General features: G+C 37.8%; 1 protein-coding gene across 13 annotated transcripts in view; it reads right to left on the bottom strand.

The window, feature by feature from the left end:
• Window positions 1-20226, bottom strand: part of NOL4 (nucleolar protein 4) — a 373271-nt gene that overhangs the window by 163294 nt on the left and 189751 nt on the right. Inside the window, exon 1 of one of the 13 annotated variants that reach the window (XM_008261194.4) lies at window positions 308-694. The exons of 10 other annotated variants lie outside the window; for them this stretch is intronic. In XM_008261194.4, coding sequence (XP_008259416.1) covers window positions 308-344 — 37 coding nt within the window. In that variant the 5' untranslated portion in view covers window positions 345-694. Of the gene's footprint in view, window positions 1-238; window positions 263-307; window positions 695-20226 lie in introns of those variants that run through there. 2 more of the 13 variants (XM_051851302.2, XM_070050337.1) reach the window with 2 other exon arrangements.

The raw sequence follows: 20226 nt of genomic DNA, 5'->3' as shown, positions 1-20226 counted from the left end.
ATCTGTATCAAATAAAATGTATCACTTAATGATTAAAAAAGAATGTCTCAGAAACTGTTTCATAAATCAAAAGATAAAGTTTTTACTATCTTTATTATAAAATAATTATAGAGCACTGATTAGACATTAAACTGAGGATAAATTAACAATTTTATATTGTCTGGTCTCATGTGCCCATGTTAGCGATTTTTATTCTCTTTCTTAGAGAGGCTTATTGAGGAACGTAAAAATCACAGACCTCAGACTGCTGTTTGTCATAGCAATTCACATCAGCTCATCGCTTTAAAAGGGTAATCTGCTTCCTTACCCAACACAGTTTTCTCCATCCTGACACGTGGCTCCATGGCTGCTACACAAAGGATGCAGTGTTTACATCTGCAGGATGGCCTTCAGGTTCACAGGCTCAGGGTGACAGTTCTCTCCAGGTGCGAACCTGGGTACCATAGCATTGAACCAAAGAATATTTGAGTCCTAAAGAAACACAGCACCTGGTGCTTGGGGAAATACAAGTGCCCAGGGTGCCTAGCAACAGAGGAGAAGATGGAATGTGGTGACAGGGGAGTGTGGAATCTAGTGACATCAGGAGGGCAGTTCGATGTTTGAATTTAATTTGTTCTGAGGTCAGTTTTGATGAGATGGATTTAGTGTTCCAGAGACTTACTATGTTTTCTAAGTCGGCACAGAGAAGCTCCTTCTAGAAGGTCTAAGAACACTGACAGTAAGCGACAGGCTGTCCATTTTCACCCTTTCCCTTTCCCTACTCCCCACTCCCTCCATCAATGAGTTGAGGCCCTAAAAACATCGTTTTCAAACAGCCCCACTAGCATTTTGTGCAAAGGTAGCTTTAACAGCACCAGATTCAATGGTTATCTCTCTGTATAAATAGACTTAACTGTAAGCATATGTATGATGTGTGTATGTGAATACCCACACACCCATCCCCACACACACACACAAGAAATCTCCTGAAACATCTGACCTACTTTCTTGTTCAGTTACTTTCAGAATCTCCTCATTATGACCTTTTAGCCAATTGCCTTCGGCAAAATGAATACCGAAGACACAAATATATATCCTCATATATATTCCTCATTTTAAGGTTAGAACTTGGAAATTTAATCCTAAAATCCAGGTCAGATGCTCATAGGATTCCTAAAAGTTTTTACTGTCTTCTCAGATGCACCATAATCCTCCATCTCAAGTCTTTTGATGCCTCCTTAGAAAACTTCCCTTTCATATCTTATCATAAAAATTAATTTTTAAATAAAAATATAGATGTAAAAAATCTTCCTCCAAAAGATTGGTACCTTAATATCCAGAAGAGTAGAAACATTTCAAAAGTCTTCAAAATCTACTTGCTAATTAAGACTTTAGGTGTAACTCTCTTTGTACGCCTCTGAATCTCTGCTCCAAGTCCTGTCCCTGCTGGAGGGTTCACTCAAAAGTAAAGGAAGACGGTCCCACTGCTAGACCACACCTCACATCTTATCCAGAGCTCCCTCTACCCTAGTCTGAAATGATCCTTAGCAACACCCCCCATCCCAGCTCCTGCCTGGAGCCTGATGCTTTGATTCATTTCTGTCTTGAGGGTCCTGAGCCTGTATGTTTTTACCACTTAAAAACCTCTTCCTCATTTTTCTCATTTCCTTTTTTAAAAACTTTGTGTTAACCTTCCTGTTCTTTGAATTTCTATTTTACTTACCAGCCACAGTACATTCTTCATAATTACACAAACCTTATTCTCTATATTCTGTTATCTTATGCAAAAACTTCAATTCCTGACTACATAGGCCTGTACTTCCAAGGCCTGAATGCCACAAACATTTGTAGAAATACAAAAATATTAAAAATGTAATCTCTCATTCTTATTGCAGTTAAACATATGATTTGGATTATGTACTATTTAGTAATATTATCTTAAACATGCAGTAATGAATGATGCCACATCTTGAGGTCAAAGCTTTCCTACGAACAGAAGTTTGCCGATACAAACAAACACATATGTGTGAATACACGTGTGTAATACTCAAAGGTTAAAGGATGTTGCTTTTTAAATATAAAACTGATTTTATTTAGGGAAAGATAGTAACAAGGGTTTCAGTTTTCTACTAAATGATTTCCAGATTAATACCAGAAGAGTGATCCTGGTATTTTTGTTTGCTAGCTTTTCATTCATTCTTTGCCAATACAAGAATAGTAACTAATTCAATAAGATAAAGTAGGGAAGGCACAGAGACAAGTTGGCTATTTCAAAACATGTAACTAAACTTCAACACAGTAATACAATGATAACATTAATTCTGAGCTATCAATGATGAGGCAGTATGATGCAGGCCACAATGGAAATATACAAAAAATGAGGACTATGTGTTGGCTATGGTCACCGATCCTGACTACCAAGGAAACAATATCCAATGAACTAAATTGGTTGGCAGGTGAACTCTGAGGAAGCCATCAAAACCCTTCTCTGCCTCAAAGAGAGAAAAGTATTTTAAAGGCAATCCTCATAGAGACCATAGATCTTATTCCTCAATAAGACATTCCACTTGGCAAATTCCTTGAATAGTTTAATTATTGGCTAAATAAATGAAAACACACAATGTGTAAGTGGAGTTATTAGTTTTAAGGTAGGAGGTTGGAACTAGATGCTGAAACCAGGAGTGTAATGTTTACCTGAACTTCTTTGTTTAGTGTATAAAGATTAAAAATAGATCCTCATTTCCTTAAATCTTATCTTCACAGTTGTATATAGGGCTAGATAATGATGGGTAAATATACTCATTATTCCATTCACTGTGTAATTTGCATTGTTACAGAACTACAACTATAATGAACATCACATCAGGTGATCTGTTCTCAGAAAAGTAGCTTTGATCCAGGATCATCTCTAGGTAAATTAGCTGGACATGACTTATATCTAATTCTATTTTTGGAAAAATTAGGGTGCTTGTGATTTATTGTAAAAGGGTGTTTAAGTATTCAGCAGAAGCATATTTGAACATGAATATGAGAAAGTTTTACGATATGTATTTGTGTGAGTGTGTGTGTGTTAGCAAGTAAATGATGGTATAAACGTAACACATAGAGATGCCAAGTCAGTGTATATTCTCCCTCTTAATTCATAAGTATAGGCTCTACTACCCATGTTCTCTTGCTACTTTAGAAGAATGTGCAGCTGTGAAATAGAGGAAATAGCCACAACTGGAATTGGGTGTTTTCATGTTAATCTCTAGAGAAAAAGTATAAAAATTACTGTCACTGTCTCATAGTTTTTCTACTTCTTATCTTACTAGATTATGGACTGACAAACTCATTCATAGATTTTGTGAGGTCCTCCTCCAATAGATTACCATTTTTGGTATTGTTTTTTCTTAATGTAGTCAAACAGTATTTCTTTTTACTTGAAAAGTAACTTTTACTAATGTATAATTTTGCTTTACTTTTGAGAAAACCAAGGAACAAGGAGTAATGTCAGCAATATGGTGGAATAGGAAACCTTGAACTCTCCACTTCCTCATAGACTCACTGATTCAACAAAAACGCAGAGAACAATTCTCACTGTAGAAATTCAGAAAGCCGCAGAGATTCCTACATCCAGGCATGTGCAAACCAGTCACACCAAAACAGAAATATTCGAGAAAAGCAAGGAACAGAAATTGAGTATTTTCAGTTAAAAAATATAACTCACATATTAAAGTCTTTTGGTGTCATTTAATAAAATAAAGTAACATAATTAGAGGTTACCACACTTGAAAAGAAAATATTTGCAAGGTCTATGGAGAGGTATATAATTTAATCAACTATTTAAAGGTTTAAATTTATTTTTATTACCTGTCATATTTACAGAAAAACAAAGCTTAGAAGCTATACAGAATCAGTTTTTGTATAATAAATGAGAAATTATTCTGATAAAATCATCAAGAGATCTAATATGTTTCTTACTGGAGGGCAAGTTCCAGTTCTTATTCTTTCATCAATTTTTGATTGGCATATATAAATACTGTTACTATTTATTACAGTGGACCCTCACAGAAATTAACAATTGTACAGCTAGTTAGTATCTGTTTGATAAATAGACTATGTATCTTCCTATATCTTTATCTTTTTGAACTACTTACTATTTCTATTGCTGCATTAGAAGAATTTGAAAAGTGCCACCCCCACCAAAGATTCCACTATGTAATTCCAAGATTCTGTAAATAGGATGAGGCATCACTTCCATTATTATGTTACATTATTTGGTACAGTTGATCTTATGCAGTGAGCTTATTTGGGTGTGCCTGATCTACTTATATGAGCTCATTTTTTAAAATACTATTTAATTAATATAAAGAGAACAAATTTCATTTCGTTCATAGATACAATTATAAGAATATAATAATACTTCCCTCCCTCCACCTTTCTTTCTTTTTTAATTTTTGCAATAATATATTTTTAATTTACTTCATAGTCAAAAGCTTAAAGTTCTACTAAATGGAGAGTTCAACAAATAAAACATAGAAAGACCACTGCTCAGCCTGAATATAAATAAGGGCTATAAACAATAAGCATGAACTCTTAAAAGCACAATACTTTCTCTGGTTAATGGAAGAGAAGGAAATCAGGGAGATTCACATCACGAAAGATTTGTAATTATCAAGGTCTGGCTTCAATGTGGAGAAGATCACATAAGAAGCAATGCAGGCAGTCTTAAGGAGTTGACAGAGGCACCCGCTGAAAGTCCCCAAGGAAATAGTGACCTCAGTCCCACAACCACATCCATAATGCACTCTGCCAACAATCCAAATAAGCTTGGAATAGGATTCTTTCCCAGAGTTTCCACATTACAGCATAGGCACCTTGATCTTGGTTTTGTGATACCCTGAGGATAGGACCCAGGTAAGCCTGCCTGGACTTCCATCCTAAAGAAATCTGAGGTGTGTTGTTTTAAGCTGTCAAGCTTGTGTTAATTACTACATAACAAAACATAATGAACACAGTGATAAACATAAAGGATTCCAATGGCATGTTTCGATAGGTGATACCAGTCAAAATTATTCATGTTTATTTCAAATGACAGTTGTTTATCAGTGGTTATTAAGGTTTATTTGCTTCAGAATTTCATGGGAAAATTGTTAACACTTCAGATCTTGGGTGCTAAAATTCTCTAACCCAACAGAAACCAGCAACTTTGGTTTAATTTATCTTGGTTGGAGTCAAAGACTCTAGAAATACTTCTCATACAGGAGCTTTGGGGTCATTGGTGAGAAATTAATGCAGATGATATTCAATAACTGGCTGGTAGAATATGAATTGTGGAAGAAAACTATGGACACTTAGAGAACTAAATGTGACTGACAACACTCAAACATGGGTTCAGCAAGACTTAATTCTAGGATATTTTAATCCCATTTTATGAGTCTCTGAGAAAATGTCAGAAAAGCAAGCCAAAAGTCAAATATTCTCTCCCTTTATCAAAACAAATAAAAGCACATACTGTGAGAGTGGTGCTATTTTACAAACAGACTCAAGAAAAGATATGAGTTTGGGCAAGGAGTGAATGCAAACAGATTGCTGAATTAATGAAAGATATGTAGATCATATCTTCAGGAAAAGTATCACCTTGAGTACCTTGATTATTAAACTTCTGGGAAAGAAAGTCTTCCCTAGAGTGAAGCATATTTTGCAAAATCAAGAATCTTTATTCTCCCTATTAACCAGAGCTGAGTACAATCCATGTGTTTCATGTGCTGAGCTAACTCTGGATTTTGCTCACATAGAAGCCAAGACTACCTCTCTAGGAAAGACTGAAAAATCTTCAGGTGGTTCTCATTCCCCTCTTGATAACTAATCCTCTACCTCTCTGTGTGCATACTGGCACTCTGTAAGTCACTTTACAGAACAGATTGACAGATGATTGATTGATTACCCTTTGACTGAAATTCCTCCAAAGAAAAATGTTATTTCAACTAGGCACCAGTAATTTAAACCTTTTATCTCTAATGGTGGAATGAAAGGCTTTTTGTCTTGGCATTTTCAGCCTTTTATAAGCAGTCAAAGAAGTGTATGGTGTTTTGGGAGAGGTGTTTAAAGAGAGAAAGCCCAGGCTCACGATACATCTACTCAGTTCCCAGATTTTCATAGTAACGTAGAGGCAAATTATTACATTGCTTATGCCATTAGTTTTCCTCCTAAGCCTTCCTACTCCCAACCCCAAGTGTTCTTTTCCCTACTATGTGGGTGAGCCAGAACTACTCCGTAAAGAGCCAAAACTCTCATTCCCAATATTCAGAGACAGCCAGAAACCTGAGTCACCAAGTGCTTGGGTTTACAGAGTAAGTTAACCCTCAAATAAGTACTCAGAAAGGCTCCCCACCGCAGACTCCTTTATCTTACCTATCGGGCATTGGCTGGTTTGCTCTCAGATCCATTCCCTGTCCTTTGAAAACTTCATTTCCTAAGCATTCTTGCCTTTTGCTTTACAACTTGGTTCCAACACTGAGAGACACTGGCAGTGACAGATGACAGGACAAAGAGAAAACGCCTATGTAGACCTTCACCCCATCTCACAACACATCCTCTGGTGTCCAGTGTAGGATGCATCTCTTCTCTCTCCCAGCTGCTGCCTGGAAGCGCCTTCAAATTTGCTTCTTAGGGAGTAACTCTTGCTCTTGGACTTTAGCAGCACTAACTTTCCCCCTGCCTTCCACCTCCAAATGCAGGAGCTATCTCTTATGTTACTGACTTTTGGGTTACTTCACTATCCTTGTTTGCTGTTTAGCTCTTCCAACATCACTAAAAGCAAACAACATGGGATAGGCTCCAATTTCCAGGCTGGATTCCAACTGATAACTTTGATCTTACTTTGGCCTCAAGCACTTCTGTTTTCTAATGCCTTTGATGTTATTATAGTCAATATTTTTTCTTCTTAATGTCAACTCATTATTTGATATCCAAGACATTTTCAAGAAGCTTTCTTCACTGTTTTGCTCTAGAGGTGAAATCCCCATTCACAAACTGTGCTATTAATGAATGTACTGGCATCTTAAAGAAAACGAATTCAGTAAGAGTTGTGGTTGCATATTGGAAATCCTTACTATAAATACACTTGTATCTTTTGGGCAGGTGTGTGGGCACAATGGTTAAGATGCTGCTTGGGATGTCGCCACCCCATGTCAGAGTGCCTGTGATTGAGTCTCACCTTTAATCTCCACTCAGCACCCTGCTAATGTGCATCTTAAGAGGCAGCAGACGATGGCTAAAGTTCTTGAGTCCCTGCCACAAATGTGGGAGACATGGCTGGAGTGCAGGCTCCTGGCCGTGGCCTCATTCGGTCCTGGCTTTTGTGGGCATTTGGGGATTTAATCGGGGTAGAAGATTTCTCTTTCCTTTTCTCCATCTCACCCTCCCTCCTATCTCTTTACCAGCTTATCAAATATTTTTTACGATGTTTTAAAAAGTCAAGTGTCTTTCTCGTAAAGACTAAATTATTCTGATTTATTTAAAGCAAAGGATCTATAATAATTTTATCTGAGTAATATCAGCTGCTTTGAATCTTTAAGCATTTCAATTGTAATCATTTAGGTAACATCTTTCCAGTATGCAAAAGTGTCATGTGACTAAGATAATGTCATCAGTTTTCATATTTTAAGGAGACTGATAATGATGATATGAAGAACTCACTCAGGTCACACTGACCATGACACAGGAGAAGAAGCTGGTTTCCTAGTTCCAGACCAAGCTTCTCTCTAAATCCTACAGCTGGAAACACAAGTTTGGGTACTGTAAGGAGAGCCTGAGAAGGATAGGTAGTGTGCTCTGTGAGAGAGAGAGATGAGCAAACTTAAGATCTGGGAGTCCCTAAGAGACGACTAAACTGAAAGGTGTCATCCGAAGTTACCCATCTTGTAGTATTTGAAGAATCAGGAATCTCAGTAAATAGCCTGCCACTGCCTTCCACTCACTGTAAGAAAGGTCTTTTGCCTACCCTTCCTCATTTGGCATAAACCAAACAGCCATGGCCTTTTCATAAATGCAGATGAACTTTCAATATCATCATGATTGTAAAGAATATAGGCTCACCAGTTACATAGTATTCACAACCAGACAACTGTATTTGACATTCAATGTTGCATCAAATGATTTTATTTTAGGAAACCTGCTAAATATTTGAAATGTTAGGAGGAGACAAAATAAGAAATTGAAAATATGTGATAAAAATCAATAACAACATTAGTATTTGGAGGAGACGGAAGATTAAAATAGTATTGAATATGAACAGTAACGTGTTTACTATGTTCCTACTTAAAAAGGGATTTTCACAACTGATCTAATTTATACACCCTGAAGATAGTGTTAAGCCTATGTGTGATGAATATTCAGCAAATGCTTAAAGATCTAAGTGTATAGTTCCAAACCGCTTTGATTCTGTTTTCTAAATTTAGGATTTTCATGGTTTAAACTTTTTATATTATACACTAATTTTTTGCACATGCAAGTTATATTTTCCCAAATGTTCACGGAAAGTGTGGACCTTGCTTTAATACTATTTTGTATAAATCAATAAATGTAGGAAATTATCAACTGGAAATATAATTTTTATTTATTCATTTTTATTTACTTGAAATTGAGAGAGAGGGAAAGGAGAGATTGTCTATCCACTGGTTCATGCCCCATATGCCTGTAACAGCCAGAACTGGGCCAGGCTGAAGCTAGGAGTCCAGAACTCAGGGAAGGTATTCCACTCAGGTTGCAGGGAACAAAATGCTTGCTGCGTACCAGGGTGTGCATTAGCAGCAAGCTAGGCTTTTAAGAGGAGAAGGGATTCAAACTCAGGCACTCCAATAAAGGATGCAGGAGTCTCAAGCACATCTTATCCACTGTGCCAAATGTCCACCCCTAGAAGTAAAACTTTTTAAAAATTCAATATAAGGAAACAAAATATTTTGTTTTTGTTGATGTTTTATTTTTCATACTAAAAGGAAGGCTAAAAATATTGTCAGATTGTCAGATAGAACTTGAATGGGGAAAAATTACACAATTAAGAATTGAAAGGATTTCCAGATAATGAAGTATTCTTTTTATAATAATGTTATGTATGCTCATTTTCATTTATACTGTTTTTATCAAAATCAAGTTAAAATTTAAAAATCTGTGTTGGCTGACCATTAAGAAAACAATGACTTAAGTTACTGTTCTGATAGTATCAATTCAATCCTTTGAGTATTACCAAATTGATAGCTCTTAAAATATGATTATTATTGTTCAAGAACTTTTCAAAATACTCTCACCTCAGGGGCTGAGGTCAGTATGGTACAGCAAGTTAAGCCATTGCTGGCATACCAAATGGGCACAGATTATAGTCTCAGCTGCTCCACTTCTGGGTGCTCCACTTCCAATCCAACTACCTACTAACATGCCAGGGGAAGCAGAAGATGGTCAAAGTACTTGGGCTCCTGTACCCAAGTGACACATCTGGAGTTCCTGGTCTAGCCCCAGCTGTTGTGGCCATTTGTGGAGCGAAACAGCAGATGGAAGATTGATTCTCTCTCTCTCTCTGTTCCCTCTCCCTCTCCCTCTCTTTCTCCTTCTCTCTCTCTCTCAACAATGTCTTTCAAAATAAAAAAAATCTTAAAAAACATACTCTCGGGGTCAGCGCTGTGGCGCAGTGGGTTAACATCCTGCCCTGAAGCACTGGCATCCCATATTGGTGCCAGTTCTAGTCCCAGCTGCTCCTCTTCTGGTCCAGCTCTCTGCTACGGCCTGGGATATCAGTAGAAGATGGCCCAAGTCCTTGGGCCCCTGCACCTGCATGGGAGACCCAGAAGAAGCTCCTGGCTCCTGGCTTCAGATCAGTGCAGCTCTGGCCGTAGCGGGCATCTGGGGAATGCACCAGCAGATGGAAGACCTCTCTCTCTGTCTCTACTTCTCTCTGTAACTCTTTCAAATAAATAAAATAAATCTTTAAAAAAACACATACTCTCCCCCAGTCCATGCTTCATGGTGGTATACCAGCATCACATAGTCGTGGTCATCTATGAGGCCCTTTGTTGGATAAAGTGCAATAGGTTCTGCTTTGAAAACTTCTATTCCTTGACTTAAGACACAGAGAAAACATTTGCTGAGCTTTAAATGTCCTGGTTCAGTGAGTTTACTACTGACGGCATCTTCTCAAGATTCCTCCTCAGTGGTTATCAGGAAATGGAAATAAACTGGACAATGAGTAACACTGAATATATAACTTTTTAGACTCCCTTCTAGGACAAATCAACCTGCCAACAATCAACTGCAATCAGCTATGCTAATTCTCCAGGCACAAACTCTCAAGGCAGGCCCCTTATTGCGGAGACATCAGACTGCAAGTCAAATCTAAAACCAATGCAATGGAACTGGAAAGTGAATGGGGTCAAAGAATTCCATCTCTTGGAGTTTAAACTAACGTTTTTTTTTTCCCTCAACATGTCGGCCAATGATCATATCAAAAACACCTGTCAGAACTACAGAATCACAGATCTTACCCCAGACCAAATGAATCAGAATCTTTCTACGAGTGTTGCAAAAGATTTATGTGCATATTAAAATTACCACTAACCTTGTTAGTAGTTGCAGCAGAAGTAAATGTCATTGGGAACACTGAGCTGGAGAAGTTACAGGGGTCCACTGCAAGCCAAGTTCAGCAGAAAAAGCCAGAGTAGGGAGACAGATGGAAAGAGACAGCAGAAGATATATGGCAAAGGACTCTGTAACAAGCCTGCCTTACACAGTCTCAGTGTACAATTATTCTCTCTGTATAATCATTAACTGTGTCCCCTTTGACACTTAAACGAAGTCTAGTTTGGACAATAAATTATATGATATTTCTGTTAAAAAAAAATCCTCGGTGAGATTAAGGTTCATTCACGGCCTGGCTGTCATGCACACCCTCTTGGAGTCCATAAGTTGCTCTACCTTTTATTGTGACACATCATTCTTAGAAAAACAGATCCCTTCCTTGAGACCTCATTTCTTGAATAACTTACAGATAAAATATTTACAGTTAAATTACTGCATACTATGTGACATTAAAAATAATTAAAATGACTTGCTAGAGACTTAATTTATTGTATCTAATACCCAAAGCAAGCCCAGTTTATCTAACATCACAGGGAAGTGCACCCTGATTGAATGACTTCCTTAAGGTACCATATGAAGTGCTGGGGCTGATTCACACTCAGGGACAGCTGACTCTATAGCCTGGCTCCTTTCCTTTCTTCTGTGTGGCTTTCCAGGCTACCAGCTCATGTGTCTCTCTTCCAGGGATGCTGAAAACATCAGCCACATGCACGACCATCTCTGAACGCAAAGAAATTCTGTTTATAGAATATATGCTTCCTTTCTCTATTTTTTGAAAAAAAATTTAGATGCTCTGTATGTATGAATGGAGCATTATCTTCCAGATGGTATAAAACCAAGATACAAGATCTTTTTATTTTATTGTACTTAAATAATTTCCCCCCAAATACATCTGTATCTTAAAACTACCAAAATACACTAACGAATTTGTATAGTAAATATACTGACAAAACAACCTAAAATAAAATAGTAAATTAAGCCAGGAAAAAGTGTTATATTTTTCATATACAAATTACTCATAACTGTTAAGTGGTGCAAAATATACAATTCGAAAATCAGCTGTTCATCATCTTTACAATGAGTCCTATCTGGAAAGCAAAATAAAGCAATGGTATAAATAAAATTCTAGCATGTCTACAATTTTTTACATTAAAAATCATCTGAATTATATTTACAGTATTATAATAATAATTTTAAAAGGTTTGAATGTCAAGTTTCTATATATTTTGCCATAATAGTATGTTTTTTTAGATGTATATATGCAAGAACAGGGCATCCTAAGGCAACGCTTGCCCAAGTTAAACATTTACAGAATCATGAATGCCAATTACCTTACTACTTTGGCTTATTTCTTCCTTTGGGGTTAGGGAGAATGAACCAAAGTCAGGAATAAATATAGTCAGGCAAAAGTCCCAGTGCTTTCCATATAGTAAATTCAATAAATTCTTAATAAATTGCTCAACAGCTGGAAGGAAGGAAGGAAGGAAGGAGAGTAGGAAAAAAGGAAGGAAGGAAGGAAGATAGAAAGCATAGGAAAACAGGAACATACTCTTTAGTGATCAGAAGAGAGAGTTAATATTCTTAAAAAATTGGAATAGTTCTATCCTTGTGGACTATGATTCACACTAAGATATTTATGTATTTTATTGCATAAGTTAATAAAAGTTTTTCAAATACATAAACCAGATTAAGTATAAAACAAATGGAGGATTAAGGGTGACACTTGGAGAAAAAGTCACAGTAAGAGGCAGGCAACAGAGGACAGGAAAGATGAATAGGTGAAGAAGGGAAACGGAGTGGGAGAGCATGGGTTGGCAAGTAAAGGGAGAGAGGAGGAGAAACGGCAGTGAGGAAGGGCACGGCACGCACTTCAGACTGAACAACAAAATCACTTGGAAAGAATTATTCGATTAACGTTTGGGTCATCTAAGAGCCCCATGCTCTAAGAGAATGGAACCACTCCCCTCTTATGATGAATGCCCTAGTATTTGTATTTCAAATCTGAAATGGACAACTGATTTGTAAATAAGTAAGTAAACCTCAAAACATGAAATGCAAAGACATACAAAATCCAAACATGTTTATTTAACATTATAGTCTATAGATATAATTGCTGGGTTCCAATAATTGTACTTATCTTGCTATGGATCAGTAACTTGGTTTTGAAGATCAGGTCTAGTCAACATTAACTATTCCTTGAATAACCAGACCTGGTAGAAAGTCATTAAAATTTCCATAAATGTATAGACAAGGTTTAAACTCAGCAGTATAACTATGCCATGATTTTTCTATTGCTTTGTACATTTTAGGTTATTTTTTTCCTGTCTCACTACCACAAAATTTCTGTGAATTTAGCAGGACATTAATGATCCCTACTTTTAAATGGTGACAAAAAGCACACAGTGGTTACATGAGGGTCTCACATGAAGCACCAGAACAGCATTGGTCTTGATTATCTTGACACCTAAGACATTAGCTTTCCCCAAAGGGCTGGGTGGCTCTTTTTTTCTTCCATTAGTTGGACACACAACACTAATTAGCAAGCTGAAGCACTTTCATTTTCACTTTTGGCTAACAGACCCCAGTGAATCTCTAATTTACACGTTCCAGCTCTGCAGACATTTGCAGACCAAATACTTTAAGAGCTAGTCTTTAATTTGACTTGGTCTTCATTTCTGTAACTATATTGTTAAGATGTATATTTATTTGTCATTTCAGTAGAACCCTTGCTGCAAATAATCAATGGTTCCAAAAAGATAACTGTGTGATCGATCTCATTCCATTTCTTTAGTCTGCCAACTGTTAGGTCTTTTGTAATTAACTGCTAGTATAACAATAAGGACAACTTCAGCAAATCATTGGCAAGATGTTCTTCCCAACAACTGATTCAAAACACGATAAAGACGAAAAACATGTGCATTCAAAATCTTGATGACCGTATTTTCTTAAAAAGGATGTCTATTGATCTATCATCTTGTCTAGAAATGTATGTAACAAACTGTTAACAGAGGTTATCCACTGAAAGAGCAGTGAATTGAGAGTGAAGAAAAGTGCAATGTTCCTTTTTCTTTATATATTTCTGTACTTTTGAAATTTTTCTTGAATATTTATTTTAAATAAAAATGTAATTTTTAAAATAATATCTTGGTAATACAAAGAATTCTAGTGAGGCTGAATGCTTAATCATGATAATGTATTTGAAAACAAATGTATAATCTTTTATTACTATCATTTAGGACTTCATTAATTGAACTTTGAAATAAAGCAACATGCAAGGTAGGTTCTTAGCTCTTTAGTAGACAAAGGAAAAAACTACAGTGGCGATGCAGGGCTAAATCAAACAAAAACATCTGAATGTTTTCCACTTCCCTATGCTGCCAAGCAATGAAAACTGAGCCCAGTTTAACAATTAATTAACTCAGCCCAATTGAGTACAATTTAACAGAGTCTTTGTATTTCAAATGTACAGATCATGGAAGATTAACAACAAGAGAAATATTTAAGATATATTCTAGCGATAGCAACACAACTCAGAACTCAGGGCAATTGCATGCCAAAGTTGTTCATATAAAGTTAGTTAGTAGTTACATTTTATATTTTAATTATCCTACTGAATGTTGTCCTTCTATTACTAAATTAGCAAAAGATCTCTTTAAACTCTTCAAGGTCAGAAATGGGTTCAGTTGGCAATGATCAGTCCAGATAATTTTGTCTGATAATCAAAAATACTCTAGGATAGAAAAACATAATGAAAATATTTTCCAGATTATAAATCTAGTTTTCAATAATTGGTCCAAAATATATTGCTTATAACTGCTAATTATTATGAACCCAAATATTTTTTTAAAAATGTGACTAATAATATCAAATTATGTTAGTCTCAGCTCTATTATTTCTTATGATGAGTTAGAAACTATGATATACATTTAAGAGAGGATGGGCTACCAAATAAACCAAGGCTAAAGTAATTGATTGAATTCTGTCATTCAAAGGGAACCTTGAGAACAGAACTTAGGGACAATGCTGTGGGGCTTATGACTAAAAATGAACATGAAAAAAGTCACTGACTGTGGCCTTTCCCCTCCCCTGCCCACCTCCCACTGTGAATGGCAACCAGAGAAAGAACTAAGGGTAAAGGAATCTTTAACATCTCCTCCGTGGCAGGTGCTGAGAGAAACATCCCTCTCCTTCCTGATATGGCCAGGGGTTATCCCAGGGGACCTTATTAGCTAAAGTAAAAGAGAAATAAAAAAACTTGGTTATTACCCTTAAATTTCCTATGGCTCAGTACAATTTCTAGAGAGAGGATATACCTGTGGAGCATTCTCTAATGAAATCAGGGCTTCTGGGTTTTTCTAAATTTCTACCATTCTTTCAAACATGCAGAACTGCATTTTAGGTAGATTTTCATTCTTGTTTCCTTTATTTTGTAGTCATTGGCGTGATCACCATTAGATAAAGTGAAAAGTTATAGATAACATAAATTAAAGTTAGGATTCTCTTTTTAAAACTCACCTTGGTTTTGTTCCACAAATCATTGCCTTAGTCATATTGAAATGTGGATTGTTGTTCTGATATGTATTATCAGGGTTAAGTTTCATAATACTGCTGTTAGTTTTTAATAAAAACATGTTATTCCATAGGTAGAATCTAAAAATGTATGCAATATGAATGATTCTATCATAAATAAAATCTTGAGAGTTTTCTGCTGTGTGAAATTATACAATGAATTAGAAGTACATTATACATTAAAATTGCATCCATAGGCATGCATTTTGGAAGAAAAAAATGAAGGTTTTTTTCTACAGGTCACAAAGTTTTGAATATCCTTTCATAGATTTTGATGTTTTGGCTCAGATAGTGACCCCACTGTCTTTTATGATCTGATTACAAATGTTGCCTTTTCTTTTCTCTTGCTCTAATTCTCTTAACCTTTTCTATAACCCATTTAATCAAATCTTAAATGAAATTTGCATACAGAAGAGGGAAGCTACAGAAAGCTTGTAATAGTAGTTCACTTTCACAAACGAAAAGTTCCAGAGACATCAATTCCACCAAATCCCTTTCTCTCTGTAAGTAAATAAAAGATTAGACCAGAACATGTGATAGTATTTCCTGTCGTTTAAAGGAATAAGACACTATTTCCTACCCCAATTGTTGTGAACCCCAGTGGATTCTTATGAAAGACCCAATACTGCAAACGTTGTTTGTTCAACTTTAGTCATCTGCCAAGCTGGGAGGTAAAGTGAATGAGAGGCAGAGTGCATATTTATTGACTGTTTCTGAAACAAAATCAAAGAAAGAAGCAAGCAAAAAGAAAAGGAAGGAAAACCTCAACAGTATTTAAGACTAAACTTGTCAGCTGAGTAATAGTAAGTGGCTGCTATTTTTATTAAGCACCTGGTGAGGTGCATTTTTTATTAGTTTTATTCTTTAATTCCTAAACTTATGAAAAAATGTCATGTACAGAAACCTTCCCAGATGACCATCCCAAACTTGTCCTCGCACTCTCCCTCTGCCAGCACTGTAGCTGTACTCACCTTCATCCTAACACTTTTCACACATGTAAAATAGGGGGGAATAATACTGTCCATATGGGGCTGGGCTTTGGAGTGAGGAAAACATGGGTTTGGAACAGAGCCCTGTCACACGCTCTGAGACTCAATCATAATCTCCTTGAGCCTCAGTTTCCTCCTAGGCAGAATGGGGGCAGTTGCAGAACTTACACTGCAGGATATTTATTAACACTATGAGTTCATGTTTGCAGGGCATCTAGCCTCATCCATACCAAGGACCTGGTTGATATCAAGAAAAACAGTGTTGCCTTTGAGGGAAGAGATAGCCTCTGATTCTCTTCATATTCTCACAGTGCAGGTAGGTGGATGCAGTCCTGCAGTAGGGGTTTATGAAGTAGTCATTGAACCAATGACAAATGAATGAGTGAATGAACAGATGCATGAATGGATGGATGAATAATCTTCTAAATCACAGAACCACATTCTTTTTGTTAAGGGCTCAACTTTCCTATTTTCCTCATCCTGAAATAGGGGAAGTTTCCCCGGGATACCAGATGTGTCTGGTGGTCTGCTTATTTATAACATAGGGCATAGATGTACATAGATACCCCACACAATAATAAAAATGAACCTTTTCTTATCACCACCTCTCCATGGTATATCCCCAAATCACCCTGTACATATCTTCTTTAAGAAATTATGATGTAAAATACATCTCGTCTGCTTATTAGTCAGATGACTTTTAAAATATTCCCTGCCCATTCTAAGTATTCATTTCCTTGCTTGTATAACTATGGTATAATAGTAATTATATGTGTCGGGGGGTGTTGTGATATTTCAGTGAGATAATGTGTATGAAAGGTGCATTGTGTAAGGGGAAAAAGGATTAATTTTCCTGATGGAGGCAGCTGCCTCCCTACTATCCCTTCTTTAGAATGCTTTCTTAAAGACACTGATAAAGGCAGAACCTATTTCTTTTTTACAGGCAGAGTTAGTGAGAGAGAGAGAGAGAGAGAGAGAGAGAGAGAGAGAGAGAATGGTCTTTTTTCCATTGGTTCACCCCCCAAATGGCTGCTACAGCCGGCACACTGCGCCGATCCAAAGCCAGGAGCCAGGTGCTTCCTCCTGGTCTCCCATGTGGGTGCAGGGCCCAAGGACCTGGGCCATCCTCCACTGCCTTCCCGGGCCACAGCAGAGAGCTGGACTGGAAGAGGAGCAACCGGGACAGAACCGGCACCCCCGACAGGGACTAGAACCCGGTGTGCCAGAGCCGCAGGTGGAGGATTAGCCTAGTGAGCCGCGGCGCCCACCGAGCCTATTGATTTTCAATTCAAGATTAGGAGGTTGTGGGCCTTCAAGCTGTAAATGCATACTCCAGAATTAGCTTAAGCATCTAACTCATGGGACAATCACAGGTGCACTCATGTAGCCATCAAGAGACAATATGATTGTTCTTTCTTCTGCTTTACTGTATAGATGTGTACAAAACTCTGTCCACACTTTGTAGTCAACTTTGCTGTATGTCACATACCCACTGTATAATAAATGTATTTCTCTCTTTCCTCTATATAGGCACAGAGGACCTTTGGATAGCAGGCTTGTCTTATTTCCCCAACAATGAAAACCTGTAAAGTACTAAACATCTGTTAATTGTTGAGGTTGTTATTATAATTATTATAATTACAGTTATTGCAGGACTATAAGGACAGAAAACTATGCCAATTATCTAAATTAAAAAGATCATAAAGGCCGGCTCCATGGCTCACTTGGCTAATCCTCCACCTGTGGTGCGGCACCCCGGGTTCTAGTCCCGGTTGGGGCACCGGGTACTAGTCTCGGTTGCTCCTCTTCCAGTCCAGCTTTCTGCTGTAGCCCAGGAGGGCGGTGGAGGATGGCCCAAGTAATTGGATCCCTGCACCAGCATGGGAGATCAGGAGGAGGCACCTGGCTTCTGGCTTCCAATGGGCACAGCACTGGCCGTGGCAGCCATTGGGGGAATGAACCAACAGAAGGAAGACCTTTCTCTCTGTCTCTCTGTCTCTCACTATCTAACTCCGTCTGGCAAAAAAAAAAAAAAAAAAAAAAAAAAAAAATCATAAAATGTCTTTGTTCAGTAATTCCTACAAAAGTGGCTTTCCCCAAAATTCAGCTGAATATGTACTTTGTTTTAAAGACTCATTTATATATTTGAAAGGCAGAGTTACAGAGAGGGAGACAGAGAAAATTCCACCCACTGGCTCACTTCCTAAATGACCACAGCAGCTGGGGGCTGGACCAGCCCAAATTCAGGAGCCTGGAACTACATCTGAACCTCCCACATGGGTGGCAGGGACCCAAATACTTGGTCCATATTTCTCTGTATGCCTAGGCACATTAGCAGGGAGCTGGATTGGAAGTGATATGCAAACCAGCAACCATATAGGATGCCAAAACTGTAGGCAGTAGGTTAGCCCATTGAACCACAATGCTGATCCCTGAATATGTATTTTTAAATTTTGTGTTGAAATTATTTTTATCATTTACTAATTCCAAGAGAAAAGTACATAAATTTCCTATCTTAAAATTACTAAATCATAGATCTGTAGCAGTCCAGTAATTAAAGATTAAATTATTTTGGTCACACTAAAAAGTTGCATACTTCAAACAAAATGTACATCAAGTTTCCACATACTCAAATTGTTATAAATATGGAATTTTTTTTTGACAGACAGAGTTAGACAGTGAGAAAGAGAGACAGAGAGAAAGGTCTTCCTTCTGTTGGTTCACCCCCCAAATGGCTGCTACAGCCAGCGTGCTGCGCCGATCCGAAGCTAAGAGCCAGGTGCCTCCTGGTCTCCCATGCGGGTGCAGGGCCCAAGCACTTGGGCCATCCTCCACTGCCTTCCCAGGCCACAGCAGAGAGCTGGACTGGAAGAGGAGCAACCGAGACAGAATCCGGCACCCCAGCTGGGACTAGAACCCAGGGTGCTGGTGTCACAGGCAGAGGATTAGCCAAGTGAGGCACAGTGCTGGCCTAAAGATGGAATTTAAAATGAATGATCTGACTTACAGTTTTTTGACTTTATAATTGGTCAAAAGCCATACACATTCAGTTGAAACTGTACTTCAGAATTTGAATTTGGATCATTTCTAGGGTGCTGTTTAGTACAATCCACTCTCCCACGCTTGGCAGGAGCAACGAACCACAGCTCCCAGACTGCCACAGGAACACGTACAGAAACAAACAATGCTCTACAGTATGCTGTGCTGGTACACTGTGATGTTCAGTATGATAGGTGTGTTCAAACATTTTCAACTCTTGATGCTCCAACTTATGATGGGTTTATCAAGATGTAAAGCCATGGCAACTTCACGAGCATCTGTATTCAAAAATTAAAGATGAAACAAAACAGAAAGAGTAGTCCGACAAAGGTGAACGTGCTTTGAAATTTTGTGCAACAATGTGATCTAAAACAAAGCACATCATAAGTTGGCTCTTATAGTCAAATACGGTATTTGTTTTTTAATACTTACGGTCATGGGAGGGTAGGGTGGAAAGTATCATTATGTTCCTAAATTTGTTTATATGAAATTTGTATGTTTTAAATAAAATTTTTTAAAAGAACCAATCAATTACTGCTTCCTATTACCACCGCCACTTTCAACAAACCCTTCTTCCTATTCACTTTCCTTATGTGTCATAATGGAACCCACTGGTTTCCTGGCTTGTAGGATCTTTCTTTAAAACTACCCAATCATTGGCGAAGTCTCTTGTAAATTCACTTTGTCACACTGCCTACTGCAAGATTTGCCAAATATCAGCCATGCCTACCAAACTTCATATGAAAGCCTGAGCTTTAGCATTTTGGGCTGTAATTCTTAGCATATATCTTATTTTTTTTCCTGACAGGCAGAGTGGACAGTGAGAGAGAGAGACAGAGAGAAAGGTCTTCCTTTGCCGTTGGTTCACCCTCCAATGGCCGCTGCGGCCGGCGCACCACGCTGATCCGAAGGCAGGAGCCAGGTGCTTCTCCTGGTCTCCCATGCGGTGTAGGGCCCAAGCACCTGGGCCATCTTCCTCTGCACTCCCGGGCCACAGCAGAGAGCTGGCCTGGAAGAGGAGCAACTGGGACAGAATCCA

The sequence above is a fragment of the Oryctolagus cuniculus genome, chromosome 10, assembly GCF_964237555.1.
Source record: "Oryctolagus cuniculus chromosome 10, mOryCun1.1, whole genome shotgun sequence".
Classification (NCBI taxonomy): domain Eukaryota; kingdom Metazoa; phylum Chordata; class Mammalia; order Lagomorpha; family Leporidae; genus Oryctolagus; species Oryctolagus cuniculus.
The sequence above is the reverse complement of the archived record's forward strand: the minus strand, read 5'-3'. Positions and strand labels throughout refer to the sequence as shown.